The sequence below is a fragment of the Corvus kubaryi genome, unplaced genomic scaffold, assembly GCF_017639235.1.
Source record: "Corvus kubaryi isolate FWS band 111438036 unplaced genomic scaffold, C.kubaryi_AGA036_p1.0 37277, whole genome shotgun sequence".
Classification (NCBI taxonomy): Eukaryota; Metazoa; Chordata; class Aves; order Passeriformes; family Corvidae; genus Corvus; species Corvus kubaryi.
Window position 1 is genome coordinate 191679 of NW_024581085.1, and position 12809 is coordinate 204487.

Here is a 12809-nt window from a genome sequence, read left to right on the forward strand (position 1 = left end):
CCCAGTCCCACCTGTGCCCCCAGCCCCGGCCATTCCCAGTCCCACCTGTGCCCCCAGCCCCGGCCGTTCCCAGTCCCACCGCTGCCCCCAGCCCCGGCCATTCCCAGTCCCACCGCTGCCCCCAGCCCCAGCCGTTCCCGGCCGTGGGTCACCAGCCCGACACAGTTCCCACTCCAGGGGCAATTCCCATTCCAGGGGCAGCTCCATCACCTGGCTCCTGCTGACCCTCTCATTCCCTCCAGAGCCCCCTCAGTGCTTCTCCTCCTCCTCACTCAGCTCTCTTGGGGCTGATTCCCAGTTCATTCCTCACTAATAAACCCCAATTACCTGGGGAGCCTTGACCCAGGAATGGTTCCACTGCACACATTGAGCCACTGACCCTGAAGGGCAGTTCCAGGTGCTGGCAATGACCCCCAGGGCTCCAGGGCAGGGTCACAGCTTGCCCAGGTTTGCCCGAGGGGGTTGAAGCACCTTCAAGGCTCCCGGGGATGGTTTAAATCTCCCCTCAGCCCCCCAACCAACCGCACACAGAGTGACCCAGCCAGAGAGGGAGATCTGGGATGGCTCAGCACCCAACCACAGCAGGCTGTGAGCACCTGGGGAGCAGCAGAGGGAGGACACAGCTGTCCAGCCGGATGGGACTGGACCCTTCATCCCCTTCTCCACCTTATCCCCACCTTCCTTTGTCCCTGTCCCTTTCCAGCAGGATTTCTGTGCAGCCAGGAAGGCTGAAATGCCCTGTTTTGGGGACCAGCCCATCCCAAACTGAACCAAATACCTGGCCAAGGAGGAGCACCGAGAACATCAGGAAGGACAGGAGCTGCCTGAGTCAGCTTGGCCTCTCCCTGGGGCAGGGAGGGCAGCAGGGGCAGGAGCGAGGGGCAGGAGCTGAGCTGGGGACAGGTCCTCCCTCCTCCAGAGGAGCCACGGGATCCTTCCCTACAAACACCAAAAAATGCCCAGGAGCAGCACCACGGGCGCTGAAATCAGGGTCTCCCAGTGTGTCTCCCCTCCACGGGACTCCCCCGGGCCCTCTGCTCACCAGGGGGGACAGCAGGAGCTTCAGCCTCTAAAGGAGAGGCCGAGTCCTCTTCCCACACATCCCACATCACCTGCAAACCCCTTCCCTGCAAACCAAACCCATCCTGCTGGAAGGACACAGCTCTGGAAAAGCCTCACCCATCTCAGAGCAGAGTGGCTCCAGTGATCCCAGTGAGAACCAGGGTTCCACGCTGCTTTTCCCAGGAGTTCAAGGCAGTTTTCATCCTGAACCATCCTCCTGCACCTTTCTGTGGCAGAGGCATTCAGGCCCATCTCCAGCATCTGATCGGGGAATCATGGAACGGTTTGGGTGGGAAGGGACCTCAAAGCTCATCCCATTCCACCCCCTTCCGCTGGTTCATGCTGCTCCAAGCCCTATCCTTGGATGCTTCCAGGGATGGGGAGGATGCGGGACACAGGACACGATGCTGTGCCGGAGCTGGGAATCAAAAGGCATCGAGATCCATTTGGATCCCATCACCTGCAGAGCTTTCCTGGGCCTGGGGATGCTCTTTGAGCCAAACTTGTTGCTCCCATGGGCTGGACCCAGGTCTGGAAACTTCATTTCATGGAAGAAAAAGGATGAGGGAAAGAACTGATCCTTGGAGGAGAAAGGAGCAGGGATTGATGCTCAGACAGGTGGGATGACCTGGGATCATGGAACATCCCACCAGGATCAGAGCAGACACTGCTCCCAGCCTCTACTGCCCCAAAGCGCCCTCATTCCACCTGCACCTGCTTCCCTCGGAGGGATCCAGCCTTCCAGGGCCATGCCCAGGGCCCTCAGCACCACCAGGAGCCCCAAGGCCAAGGGTGACCCCTGACCTGATGCCCACTGGGGTCCCGTCTGTGCCTGCAGCCGCAGAGCCATCGGAGATGCCCACGAGGAAGGGATAATCTCACCGCTGAGCAGGAGCCGTGAGCTTTGGCTGCTTCCGGACAGGAATTTGGGATTAATCATTAAAACAAACCATCAGGATTACCCTGAAAAGTCCTGCCAAGGACCCACTGAGTGAGTGACCTGGTGTTCAAATGGATTTTCCCTGGAAAGGGCGTTTTGGGAAGGGGGACATGGGAGAACACCCCGTTCTTGGCAATATACTGCAGTTCCACCTGAAGGAAAGGTCGACCCTGCAGGAATGGGTCCCCTTCCCTGGGAAGTCCTTCCCAAACTACAGCTGCTCCTCAGCAGACGTTTCTTGTCCGAGCACGTCCGTGGCAGATCCAGCCTCACCTTCCCTCACCTCCCTTGGCAGGGAAATTCCAGTGCTGGGCAGAACCAGAGCAGCAAAGCAGCAGCTTTCCCACAAAATGGAAACTGGGATGGCCAGAGGAGACCATTCCCCGTCCCAAGGATGCCACAAAACGAGGCAGAGATGGGAGTTCTTCTTTCCCAACTTCGCAGGAGAAACGGAGCCAAAGCAGAAAACCATCTCCAGGGTGGGTTTGTAGCAAACAGGGATTTAAGAGTGGGACACCAGAACTCATTGAAATTCAGAGAGTTTTGGTGTCTCCAGCTCTTACAGGGCTTTTGGGGAATGGGGCAGTCAAAGATAGACTTGGGCACCGGAGATCCACCTCGGGGTCCAGAGGTTTTGAGGGTCTCTGGTGCTGCCAGAGCAGATGAGTGAACAACCTCAGCACTCTTGGACCCCACTCCCAGAGGTCTCAAAACCAGGCCTATCCTCCCTAAACCAGACCCATCTTCCCCAAAGCCAAACCTACCATTTCTAAAAACAGATTTACCCTCCCTAAAACCAGACCTATCACGCATAAACTAGACCTAATATCCCTACAACCAGACCTGACATGCCTAAAACCAGACCTATCCTCTCTGAAACACTTGGAGCCCCAGACCCTTCCAAGCTGTGCCCATGTGGTGACAGAGCAGGAGCCGCTCCGGCCACGCCGAGCTTGGGATGCATTTCCCAACTCCTTCTTTAGCCGATTCAGATTCTTTATGGTTTTAAACCCTCATCTCGTACAAAAAAGAAAGTATCACTGTTCCTTCCTGCAGATTTGGGCTGGAAAGCGGCCAGGGGCTGATCCCGGCTCCGTGTGCCAAGTCCCTGTGCAGAGCCGTGCCTGGAGCAGTCCTTCCCAAGCCCGGCACCTTCGGTTCCTTTCCTCACCTTTTAAGGATGAGGGAAGCAACTGCTGGGGCCCGGAATTACCTGGGAGGATTTGGTTTTGCTGCAAGGGCCGGAGCCCTCCTCCCACAAACAAGCTCCTGAAGAAAGGAGGGAACAGACAGAGGAGGGAATAAGAAAGAAAGAAAAAAAAGGAAAAAAAAAAAAACAACAACCAAACCAAAAAGCCAACAGGTTGATCTGGATTTCCATCAAGGGTTCCACCCTCCTCCGTTTAATGAACATCGCAGAACAGGTGCTTGGAATTCATTACCAGCCCACGAGCCGGGCATTGCACCGGCCCAGCTCCGCGGCTCCCCGGCTCTCCCTCCTCGGGGGCGGCAGCAGCAGCCACCAACCTTCCGCCCTTCTCTGCCTTCCCCTCCGGGAGCCGCGGCCCGGCCATGACCAACCCCTGCGCTGCCTTCTCCAGCGGCTCGCTCTGCTCCGGGGAGCTGGCGGCGAGGATGAGCCGCGGCACAGCCGCCGGGAGCCCGTCCCCGGAGCGCCGCAGCCCCGACGGGGGGGCCAGCGACGGCCCCGGCTCGGTGGCCAGCGACGGCTGCGGCTCCCCGGGCGGCCTGCGCTGCTCGCCGCTGTCCAGGGACGGGAGGCTGCCGGCCCCGGTGCGCCTGGACATCGACACCGCCTTCCAGGCCGTGCGGCAGCAGGAGAAGGAGGACATCAAAGTGCTCAACAACCAGTTCGTGACCCTGATCGAGAAGGTAGGGCCAGCTCCTGGCTGGCGTGGGGAGGGGGCGCAGGCACTGCCCAGGCTCTCGGGGACCCACCAGGGCCTGCAGCCACCCCCGGCCAGGCTGGGAACAGCCGGCTAATTACCCAATTAGTGACTCCTTCCGAGCTCTCTGCTAACGAGGGCAGCAGCATCCCTGGGGCCGGCGCTGTGTCCGGGGGCTGTGCCTGTCACCCCGGGGAGGTCCTGGGGGACCCCGAGCAGCCCCGGCAGAGCCGTGGAGGCTCCGTGGACAGGGGGGACTTTGGCCCCGGAGTGGGCGAGCAGCCACGGGCAGTGACGCCGATTGTGGCGGCAGCTCCAACTCCGGCTGCTGAAGAGAGCTGGAAACTCAACCCTGGAAACTCATCCCCACCTGCAGCTCGGCACCGCGGAGGGCCAGGGAGACCCCCCGCCCACAGCCTGCGAGGTGCCGAGGAGAGGGGCCAGGAAAGCGTTGCTTTCATCTCTGCGCAGCCGGGAGAAGCAGAAGTTTCTCCAAGGAAAACAACTCCCGGTGCAGGCAGGTTCCTGCAGAGCCCTGCTCCGTAAACAGATGTAATCTCTGGGATTGCTTCATGCAGCTCTCCCTGCCAACCTCCAGTGGCCGGGGATTGATTCATTTTAACTCTCCGAGGACCTGAATTCACACTGGGAAGGAGAAGGCTGTGGGAACACCTCCAGTGAGTCTCTCCAAGGCGCACAGTTGTGACCAGTCACACCTGGCAGTGCCAGCAGGGCCCAGGCCTCGCACAGCCTTTCCAGGATCGTGGCATTGGGAATTTGGAGAACACCTGGTGTGGGAAACACCCACATGGTGGAGGCTGGAATTTGGACTGTCCAGGTGGAGAGGTTGGGGTTTGCTGGGCCCTCAGAGCAGGGATGGGAGTAGGGGAAAGGGACAAAACCCTGCATGCCTGAGCCAGGCCTGTTCCCGGGCAACGGGGAGGGAAGAACTGAGGGAGTTCCAGGTTTCCCAACAAACCCAACCCAGCGACCTCCTGATCCATGTGGATCCTGGGACAGGGACACCCCCTCAGGACAGGGACACCCCCTGGGCCGAGGTCTCTGACTTCAGCTCCTGAGCTCCTTTGAAGGCTTCAAGAGCTGCATCAAGTGGCAACTTCAGGCACCTGCCCCAGGCCCTCATTCCAGAGGAAGGGAATGACACTTCCCTGTCAAAGAGAACTTGGCTTTTTAATCAGGAATTCAGATGTTCTCAATCTCCAGCAGGTGATTCCAGGGATAATTGACCACACAGCTACAGGAGTTTGGTGCTGATGGTTTTCTAGCTGTTCCAGATCTGCTGGCATTTATTTTCCAGACAGATGGAAAAGAAGACAGGGAAAAGCCAAGGCCTGGAGCCCCGGTTTGAGGCCCTGCCTTTATCCCAAGCAGCCCAGAGGGGAAGGCCTGTGAGGACCAAACTTTGGCCACTTCTGTGTTCAGGCATGAAATTCCAGGGAATGAGGCCAAATCTGGGTGATCCCTCTGCAAAGCTCCTGCTGAAAGGCTCTGCAGGGGAGGGTTTCCAGTGAGGGGGACATTGCAGAAGTCGCAGAGTCAAGGAATGGTTTGGGTCAGGAGGGACCTTAAAGATCTTCAGCTCCAAGCAGATGTTGGAAGCCAAGATGGAACCAGTTCAGCCCAGGGATGGTTTGGGAACAGGAATGTGAGGGATAAAAGGAGCAGCTGAGGATTAGGAAGGAGGTCAGGAATTAATTAAAGGTGGACTTGGACCAACAGCCGACACAATCCATTCCCATCCCAGGAAGGAAGGATGAGGTCTCCAAGAGTGTGACCTGGAACATCCCAACACTCCGAGCCCTTCTGCTGGAAACTCCCAAGCGCTGGAATGGCTTTGCTCTGCTTGGCTGCTCTCTCTGTTCGGACAAGAAGGATTTGGAGAAAGATGGTGCCGCATCTGGGCTGGCAGCTGGAATTCTGCCTCTCCTTTGGACCCCAGGCCAAGGCTGGAGGTCTGATGGCTCCTGCTCCCAGTGCCCCCAGTGCTCCGGGCACGGCATCGGCCCTGAGTCATCCTGGGATGTACCACAGGAAACTGGGAGGCAGCTCCGGCATCTCCAGCCAAAACGTGACTGGGGTTGCTCCCAGAGGTAGCAATTAGCCAATTAATTGGAGTTGGCCAAGAGCTTTTGAAGATGAGAACTGTTAAACTTGGAGCGTTACTGGTGAGATTGGGAATATTGGGAAAGAGGAGCAGGTTCCTCAAAGGCGGGCGGTGGAAGGGCAGCGTTGTCCTCTCGGAGCCAGCACAGGGATCTCACCTGGAGTCTGTAATTACCTGGGACGTTCTCCAGAGCTTTGTCTGAGCTGCTCTGCCATAAACCCGGACCCTGATTCATTCCCTGAGCCTCTCCATGCTGTAATTCCTCGCAGTCCAGAGGGTTCCCTCTCTTTGTGCTCTCTGGGGCAGGAAATCTGCCCTTCGCTGACCCTGGACATCCCTGCGTGACCTGGGCCGGAGTGTGCACCATGGACTGGAGTCAGCACCTGGATCTGGAGATCCTGGAGGGGTTTGCAGGAGTCCGTGGTCACTTGCAAAGGTGACAGAACTGACCATTCCTATGGTCAGTGACTCCTTTACCCCGATGTCACTGTGTTTATCCTGATGTGAACACGTTTATCTTGATGTCACCGTGTTTATTCCAACACCACCGTGTTCTGTTGTGAAATTAATTAGTGGGTAATGTGTAAAAGCCCTAAAAGTCCCCTAAAAGAGAGAGGTGTCCCTGCCCTGCCAGGGGGTGAACCTGGGTGATTTTTAAGGTCCCTTCCAACCCAAACCATTCCATGATTCCATAACCCTCCATCCTCAGGCCTAATTTTGAAGGGATTCCCTGGAAATCTGCTGATTCCAGCAGCTCTTCTGAAGGTCTCCAACATCTCCTGCCCTGCCAGGCTTTGAGTGTGGCTCTTGGTGTCACTGACACCTCTGAAACCTCTCCCATAGGTCCAGAGCTTGGAGCAGCAGAACAAGATCCTGACGACCAGGTGGAACTTCCTGAAGGACCAGGACAATTCCCACTCAGACTCGGACATCAAGGCCATCTACGAGCAGTACATGAGCAAAATGAACCAGGAGATGAAGGCGCTCAACTACGAGCAGGAAAACCTGGAGTCGGAGCTGGCGAAGGTCCTGAGCACCATGGACACCTTCCGGAGCAAGTAGGTGTCTCTATCCATACCCATCCATATCCAGGGGGATTCAGCTGGGGCACAGGCAGCAGCGTGGGATTGATTTGACTCAGCCAGCTGAGATTCCCAGGAAAATACTCCTGGTTCGGTGTGCACAGAAGTATGGATTTCAGAGTTTAGGATCACGACCTCTTCCTGGTTAAGGAGAGGTGAAAGGAAAGCCATAACAATGAAAGCCATAACAATGAAAGCCATAACAATGAAAGCCATAACAATGGAATTCCAAGGAGAGCAGGGTCTGAGAGGAGCCTCTGCTGGAGAACAGCTCAGGGAATGGCATTGCTGGAGCAACAGCCATGGAAACAGGGAATGTTTATTCTCCACACAATTATCCCAAACCAGAACTTTGTCCCCAAAGTGATTTCTGGACCAGGCTGCTCAGTACAAACAACAACGCTCCTGGCTCCTGGTGGGAACTTTGAGGTGTCCTGGGCAGGGCCAGGAGTTGGATTTGACGATCCCTGTGGGTGTTTTCCAGCTCAGGATCTTCATCATCACAGAATGGCTTAGGAGGGACCTTAAGGATCATCCAGTGCCACCCTTGCCATGGGCAGGGACACCTTCCCCTCCAAGCCCCGTCCAGCCTGGCCTTGGACACTGCCAGGGATGGGGCAGCCACAGGGAAATCCATTCCAGGGCCTCACCACCCCAAGAGCCAACATCCCATCCATCCCTGCCTGGGATGTGGCAGTGGGAAGCCATTCCCTGTGTCCTCTCCTGCCATCCCTTGTCCCCAGTCCCTCTCCAGCTCTCCTGGAGCTCCTTAAAGGGCTGGAAGGGGCTCTGAGCTTTCCCTGGAGCTTTGTCCTCTCCAGGCTCACACTCATCCCATCCCACCCCTGCCATGGCAGGGACACCTCCCACTGTCCCAGGCTGCTCCAGGCCCCATCCAGCCTGGCCTTGGGCACTGCCAAGGATCCAGGGGCAGCCACAGCTGCTCTGGGAAATCCATTCCAGGGCCTCATCACCCTCACAGGGAGGAATTCCTTCGTAAAGAAGGAATATTCTGTTCCATGAGTGTGGGATGCCTTCCTTTCCCCCTTCACCTGAAGCATTTCTGCCAAACTCTGCTTTGACCTAAAGGTCGAAATTGTGCCCCAAATGGTCCTGACCGAGAGCAGGGAGGCAGCTGAAGGTCGGGGGAGGTGCAGCTGCCTCTTATCTCCTGGGAGCTCCTCTTATCTCCGGGGAGCTCCGAGATGTGCAGATAAGAGGGAGCAGCTGGGCCATGCCCGCTCCCGGAGCAGACAATGCCTCCCTCATTATGGGGCTCATTTGCATCCCACAGGAGAATCCCAAATGAGCGCCTTTCCCTCCCAGTGACACCGGCACCTTCCCGGAGCTCTGGAGGCTCCCGTGGGATTTAGGACTCTCCAGCCCAAAGTGGTGCCGAGGGATCCCTGTTGGGATCCAGCCCCGCTCCCGAGGTGAGGCAGGAACATCCGTGTCCTCTCCAGGGGGTTCAGCCCAAGGATTCTCCAGCTCCTCAAGCCCTGCTCGAGGTGGCTGCAAATCAGGGAGATCCAACGGAGACACAGCAGTGAAATGCCTGAATCAGCTCAGAGCAGGTTGGAATCGTGGAATCATTCAGGGTGGAAAAGCCCTTGGAGATCATCAGGTCCAACCATCAACCCCCCACCACTGTGGTCACTACTGCCCGTGTCCCCAGGGTCACATCCACACGGCTTTGGACACCTCCAGGGGTGGGGACTCCCTGGGCAGCTGTGCCAGGGCTGGACAACCCCTTCCACGGAAATTTTTCCAGATATCCAACCTAAACCTCCTCTGGTGGAACTTGAGGCTGTTTTTCCCTTGTCCCTGGGAGCAGAGCCCGACCCCCCCGGCTGCCCCCTCCTGTCAGGGAGTTGTGCAGAGCCACAAGGTCCCCCCTGAGCCTCCTTTTCCCCAGGCTGAGCCCTTTCCCAGCTCCCTCAGGAGTTCTCCAGCCCCTTCCCTGCTGCTCCAGCCCTTCCCCAGCTCTGGACTCACTCCAGTCCCTCGGGGTCTCTCTTCTTGGGAGGTCCCCAAGCCCCAGCATTCCAGGGGCCTCAGCAGTGCCAAGGACAGGGAATGTTCTGAGGAATTAGACAGGAATAAGAACCAGGAGTTTGATTCTTCACCTTACACTGAAATCATCCTCCCTGGAGCCCTTCAAGTGACACCCAGGTGCCTAAAAATTCCTAAATTCCTTGTGGGAGGTGCCTGCCTGCTCTTTGTTTGGATAATTCAAAGGTCAGGACCTGCCATCCCTGCCTGGAGCCCCTGGCCCTCCCTGCTCTCCCCCAGGGAAGCAGAATCCCAGACTGGTTTGGGTGGGCAGGGACACCTCCCAGTGTCCCAGGGATGGGGCAGCCGCAGTCTGTGCTCAGATCTGCACTCAGGAATTGCTTCAGGCATTCCCAGCTCCCGGCACTCCAGGGATTTCCAGCTTGACTTCTTAGGGATGAAGGTGCTCCCAGGAACAGGCGGCCTGAGAGTTCTCCCCATGGGATTTCTTGTGACTTTTCCAGTGACTTGGACAATGGGATGAGGCACGACTGGGATGCTTCATCCCTCAAAAGCAATTCACAGGGAGAGAACTCCCAGGCCCCATCCAGCCCCAGCCCAGCCAAGGGGCATTTCTGGAGCAAATCTCTGCACAAACTGGGCCAATCTGGGAGGTTTCTTTTCTTCAGGGAATTCTGGGGGAGGAAAAACAGAGAACCAGTTGGATTTCCCAGTGAAGTGAATCCCTCAGCCGGGCTGGGGCATTCGGGATGGAACACGGGAACACCCAAAGTCCTCCAGGCTGGGAAATGTGCCTGGGGGAGTCCCCCTGTAAGACCCTGAATCCATCCTGAGCCAGGGACCACTTCCCAAACCCAGCGGGATGGGACTCAGTGGGACACTCCCACCTGCTCCTCAAATGATGCTGCCTTGGACCAGCAATTCCAAACGCAGGGATGGATGGAGGGAGGGATGGACTGATGGATGGACAGGGGACAGGCACATCCAGGAGGGCACTAAGCCTGCTTGAGCTCCGGTTCCCTGGATTTTGCTCCATGGAAGGAGCCCGGGGCGAGCAGACGCCGTCTCAAGTGTCCTAAGTGCAGGAAGGGCTGGATTTGCCCTCCTGCAGTGCCCCGGGATTGTCTCCCGGGAGATAAATGCTGGGATGTGCCTGTGGAATGCTCCAGCTCCAGCCCCGGGTGAGTCACGGTCCTGGGAGCGTGGCAGGAGCGCGTTGGGCCGGCCGGGCCGGCTCTGCTCCGCCGGGAGCGGGGCTCTGCCAGCGCCCAGGGCTGCGGGGACAGGCTGGGACGCACTGGGACACACTGGGACACACTGGGACCGGGCTGAGCTGCGAGGAGGAGGAGGGAAGGAAGGAAGGAAGGCAGGAAGGCTGTGGACAGGCACTGAGCTTGGTCCTGGCACAGCGGGGCTGAGAGTGTTCCATTGGGGGCTGAGAGTGTTCCAGAGGAGCTGAGAGTGTTCCATGGGGGCTGACAATGTTCCATTGGGGATGACAGTGTTCCATGGGGGGCTGACAGTGTTCCAGCCATGCTCACCTTCCAGGTGAGCAGCACAGACCAGGCAGGTGAATCCCGTCAGCCGCTGCTGCCCAGCCTTGGAAAAGCAGGGAAGGGGAGGGCGAGTTCAGCACCGAGGGGGACTCAGGAGGAAGCCCAGGAATGCCCAAAGCTGCGGCTGTCACAGCCCCCTGCCCTCACAGCTTCCTCTGCAGCTCCAGGGAGCTGCTCCAGATAGTCCAGGTCAGCTCCTGAGCACGACTTCCCCCCTTTCCCAACATCTGCTCCCCAGCCCCAGGCACAGCTCCCTGTTCCCACACGTTGTGCACAACAAGGAAGGCTCCCAAAAACCTCCTGGGCTCCCAAGAACCTTCTGGCTGGATGTGCCAGACCCCAAACAGCAGCACACGGCTGCATTCCTGATGTCTCTGTCCCCAGTCTGTTGGGACATCCCATTTTACCTCATTCCCAAGGTCTCAGCCTCCCCCAGATCCGTCTGGTGACGTGTCCAAGCAGCACTGAAAGTCTCAGTTCACAGCCTGGAAATGGGGTCACTTTGGGGCCCTTCCACCAAGAGAGACCCCGAGGGGCCGGAGCGTGTCCAGGGATGGGGACGGAGCTGGGAAAGGGGCTCAGCCTGGAGCAAAGGAGGCTCAGGGGGGACCTTGTGGCTCTGCACAAGTCCCTGACAGGAGGGGGCAGCCGGGGGTTCGGGCTCTGCTCCCAGGGAACAGGGACAGGGGAAATGGCCTCAGGCTGGGCCAGGGGAGGTTTGGTTGGATACTGGGAAAATTCCTCACGAGAAGGGTGTCCAGGCACTGGCACAGCTGCTCAGGGCAGGGGTGGGGTCCCCAAAGCCGTGTGGATGTGGCACCCGGGGACATGGTCGGGGTGGCCGTGGCAGTGCTGGGGGAGCAGCTGGACTCCATGCTTTCCAAGGGATTTTCCAACTGTAAGGATTCCCTGATTCCATGGAATGTCGTGAGCCCAAGGGATCAGGGAAGAGCAGGGAAGCCGTGACCTCCCTGAGAGCTCAGCCTGCTCTGATCCAACATTCCCAACATTCCCAACATTCCCACCGCGTGTCCAGCGCTGTGGGACACCGACCCCCAGCCCAGCACTGTCCTGCTCTGACCAAGCACTGCTGGGCCCAAAGTGGACCCTGTGGCTTTCCTGGTCGGGTCCCTGGGATTTGGGATCACCACAGCCCTGTCCCAGGAGCCAGCGAGGGTTGGAGTGTTCCCTAATTCCCGCTCGTATCCATTTGCCCCTGGCCCTATCCCAGCTGGGCTTGAGCACCTGCGGGGCTCCTTCCTCACAGGGATCCTCGGGACTCCGCCCCATCCCCGGTTGGTTCCCTCCACTCCCTGGGCAGTTTTCCATGAATTCCTTTGCCTGTGTTCTTTCACAAATCACCTGGGCTGAGTTATGGCACCAGTCCAGAATTCTTGGAATTTTCACAAGCCAGAGTTTTCTCCCTTGGGAAGACTCCAACCCTGGAAGTGAAACTCCGAGGAAACATGAGCAGAACAGAAAAGGTTTGGGGTGAAAATGGAAGAGTTTGGGCAGAGCCCAATCCCCCCCCCCACCCCCCCCATCCCTTTGTGAGGAACCTGAGGCTGCCCAGCCCCAAATGAAATCCCAGTTAAAGCTCCCTCCCCTCTGCTCTGGGATTCTTCATCCCAAAAGTGCTCCTGGTGTTCCAGGGCAGCCAGAATGTGGCAGCTTCTCCTCACTCCTGCCCACGTTGCCTCAGGGAGGGGGAACGTCACAGGAAAAGCAGAAAGTTTGGATCTTTGGGGGTCTCGAGACAACCCTGAGTGTCCCTGAGTTTCCCGTGGTTGATCCCGTGCTTTGGGCACTCCGCAGGTACGAGGATGAAATTCGCCTCTGCAGCGGGATGGAATTCACCTTCATGGAGCTCAAAAAGGTCAGCGGGAAGGGAAGGGAATTTTCCAACTGGATTGGCTCTCCCCAGCCCTGCACAGCCAGGGAAGGGCCTGGAGGTGATCCAGGCTCAGCTGGTTTGGGATAACAAGGTCTGGAGGAGGACAGGGAGGGGACCAGTCCCAGTTCCACAGGAGGGTGAGTCTGGAATGACTCCTGAAAATCCCCCGGCAGCACCTGGGGATCAGCCCATCCCCATCCCTGCATCCCGGGATTGCCTGTCAGCCCATC

The 12809-nt window shown here is 58.1% G+C and overlaps 1 protein-coding gene across 1 annotated transcript in view; it reads left to right on the forward strand.

Annotated features, from left to right (window-relative positions):
• The first annotated feature begins 3446 nt into the window (after nucleotides 1–3446).
• The window catches only part of KRT80 (keratin 80), a 15648-nt gene continuing 6285 nt past the window's right edge, over nucleotides 3447–12809 (forward strand). Inside the window, exons 1-3 of the mRNA XM_042025742.1 lie at nucleotides 3447–3895; nucleotides 6878–7092; nucleotides 12501–12561. Coding sequence (XP_041881676.1) covers nucleotides 3575–3895; nucleotides 6878–7092; nucleotides 12501–12561 — 597 coding nt within the window. The 5' untranslated portion in view covers nucleotides 3447–3574. The remainder of the gene's footprint in view (nucleotides 3896–6877; nucleotides 7093–12500; nucleotides 12562–12809) is intronic.